General features: G+C 40.4%; 1 protein-coding gene across 2 annotated transcripts in view; it reads left to right on the top strand.

Annotated features, from left to right (window-relative positions):
* Positions 1-2,993, top strand: part of KIF24 (kinesin family member 24) — an 82,501-nt gene that overhangs the window by 39,561 nt on the left and 39,947 nt on the right. For both annotated transcript variants that reach the window (XM_011980033.1, XM_011980032.1), the window contains one exon: positions 632-729. In XM_011980033.1, the coding sequence (XP_011835423.1) occupies positions 632-729 (98 nt within the window). The remainder of the gene's footprint in view (positions 1-631; positions 730-2,993) is intronic.

Below are 2,993 nucleotides of genomic sequence, written 5' to 3'. Positions count from 1 at the left end.
TGCTTTGTCGCCCAGGCTGGAGTGCAGTGGCGCCATCTCGGCTCACTGCAAGCTCCGCCTCCCGGGTTCACACCATTCTCCTGCCTCAGCCTCCTGAGTAGCTGGGACTACAGGCGCCCACCACCACGCCCGGCTAATTTTTTGTATTTTTAGTAGAGACGGGGTTTCACCGTGTTAGCCAGCATGGTCTCAATCTCCTGACCTCGTGATCTGCCAGCCTCGGCCTCCCAAAGTGCTGGGATTACAGGCGTGAGCCACCGTGCCCAGCCACAAATTCCTCCAAAATTCTAAATATACTAGCCCTAGTTGGAATACGAGGATAATCCCCGTAGAATTCACTTTCTCTCCTAGACCTAAGGAGGATTGGCTCACTCTTGTATTTATCAATTTACTTCTCTTAAGAGAAAACAAAAATCGTGTGCCTTAGTTTTTACCTTGTAAGAACATTTCTACAGAGATCTCAAGAGGAGGCCCTGTCATTTAACAGTGATTGCTTATTTATCTCTAAGTTTGATATGGTCAGTTACTATTATTTAAAGACATATTTTGGCGTTTATCATCTGTTAACTAGAATAGTGATTAAGAAAATCCAGAATGTATCTTTTTCTATAAAATCAAATTTATTTTTCAGCATGTTTTTTATTTTGATGAAGTCTTTGGTGAAGCGTGCACCAATCGGGATGTATATATGAAGACTACTCACCCACTTATTCAGCATATTTTCAATGGGTACGATAATGATTATTTGCTTTTCTTGCTTTTTATTTTCTATTTTCTGTTAGGTCATATTTCTTTATAAATATCACATGCTTTTCAGTGCTTTTGACTTAAACATGAATTTGTTGAGCTAATGAATTTAGATTCTTCTGAAAACATGCAGTATCTCTATAGGATTTACCAAGGATTTAGAAATTTGCAGTAAAATTTCCTTTTACACTGATGATATTATTTCTCTGTGTCTAGTGGAAAAATATATTGTGATAGATAGTGAAAGGGTGTTAAAAAAAAGAAAATTATAAACTCTTAACAATGTAATCCCATCAAAGTCCTCAGAAGAAAAAGGTTCAAGTGGTTGGAGTTAGTCTGAACTTTGATGATAGGAATTATGTATTCTGGCTATAGTTTAGTTAATTTTTCTTTGGAATCAGATAAATAAGTGAATATCACTTATCAGCTTTTCATAGATTTATTATTATTATTATTATTATTATTATTATTATTTTTGAGATGGAGTCTCGCTCTGTCACCCAGGCTGGAGTGCAGTGGCGCCATCTCGGCTTACTACAAGCTCCCCCTCCCGGGTTCATGCCGTTCTCCTGCCTTAGCCTCCCGAGTAGCTGAGACTACAGGCGACCCCCACCATGCCGGGCTGATTTTTTGTATTTTTAGTGGTGACGGGGTTTCAACACGTTAGCCAGGATGGTCTCGATCTCCTGACCTCATGATCCGCCCGCCTCGGCCTCCCACAGTGCTGGGATTACAGGCGTGAGCCACTGCGCCTGGCCTTATAGATGTATTTTTAAATTATTATTCACACTTAATAAACATTGAATGGGACAGGAATTATAGTAAGGGCCTCTGTTGCATAAGTATTTAAAATATAGACATGGGCCAGGCATAGTGGCTTGCACCTGTAATCCAAGCACTTTGGGAGGTCAAGACAGGAGGATAGCTTGAGCCCGAGAGTTTGAGACCAGGCTGGGCAACATGAGGAGACCCTGTCTCCACACACACCAAAAAATTTTTATATTATTTTATTTATTTTATTTTATTTTAATTTAATTTATTTTTTTGAGACAGGGTCTCATTCTGTCACCCAGGCCAAAGTGCAGTGGTGCAATCTCAGCTCACTGCAACCTCTGCCTCTCGGGTTCAAGCAATCCTCCCACCTCAGCCTCGTGAGTAGCTGGGACTGCAGGTGCCTGCCACCACTCCCAGCTAATATTTTTGTATTTTTTTAGAGGTGGGGTTTTGCCTTGTTACCCAGACTAGTCTTGAATTTCTGGGCTCAAGCAATCCTCCTGCTTCAGTCTCCCAAAGTGCTAGGATTATAGGTGTGAGCCACCATGCCTGGCTAATTTTTAAAATAAGCCAAGCATGGTGATGTGCACCTGGGGTCCCAGCTGCTTGGGAGGCTGAGGTGGGAGGATTGCTTGAGCCCAGGAGGTCAAGGCTGCAGGAGCAGTGATCATGCCACTGCACTCCAGCCTGGGCAACAGAGCAAGACCCTATCTCTGTCTGTCTGTCTGTCTGTCTATCCATCCATCCATCCTATCTATCTAATCCACCTACCTATCTATCTACCTACCTATCTGTCTACCTACCTATCTATTAAAATTGTAGGCATGTATGATAGAAAATGCCAAGTAGCCTGCTAGTGTTGCTGATTCCAGATAATTTTGACTGTTTTTTTCAAATAACTTTTTAAAAATTGAGGGATAATTTGCATACAATAAGATGTACAGATCTTAAGTATTCAGATTCGATAAGTTTTGATAGTTTTATATATGTGAGTAACAAATATCTGTAACAAGACATGGAACATTTTCATCACCCCAGAAAGTTCTATTGTGTCCCTATTTAGTTAATCCTCCACCCTCACCCCCAGGTCTTAAGTAACCACTGACTTACTTTCTGTCAGTATAGATTAGTTTTATCTGTTCTACAATTTCATAGAGATAGAATCATTATGCTTATATGCTTAGCATAATGTTTGCTTAGCATAATAGTGTTTCATATTAGTACATGTTGTTACATGTATCTGTGGTTTTCATTGATGAGTAATATTCCCTTCTCTGAAATTATCACAGTTTGTTTTGTCCATTCTCCTGTCGACAGACATTTGCATTGTTTCCAGCTTTGGACTTTATGAATAAAGTATGAACATTCTTTTTTTTTTTTTTTTTTTTTTGAGATGCAGTTTCGCTCTTGTTGCCCAGGCTGGAGTGCAATGGTGCAATCTCAGCTTACCGCAACCTCTGCCTCCCGGGTTA

This window comes from Mandrillus leucophaeus, unplaced genomic scaffold (genome assembly GCF_000951045.1).
Source record: "Mandrillus leucophaeus isolate KB7577 unplaced genomic scaffold, Mleu.le_1.0 Scaffold208, whole genome shotgun sequence".
Lineage (NCBI taxonomy): Eukaryota > Metazoa > Chordata > Mammalia > Primates > Cercopithecidae > Mandrillus > Mandrillus leucophaeus.
The sequence above is the reverse complement of the archived record's forward strand: the minus strand, read 5'-3'. Positions and strand labels throughout refer to the sequence as shown.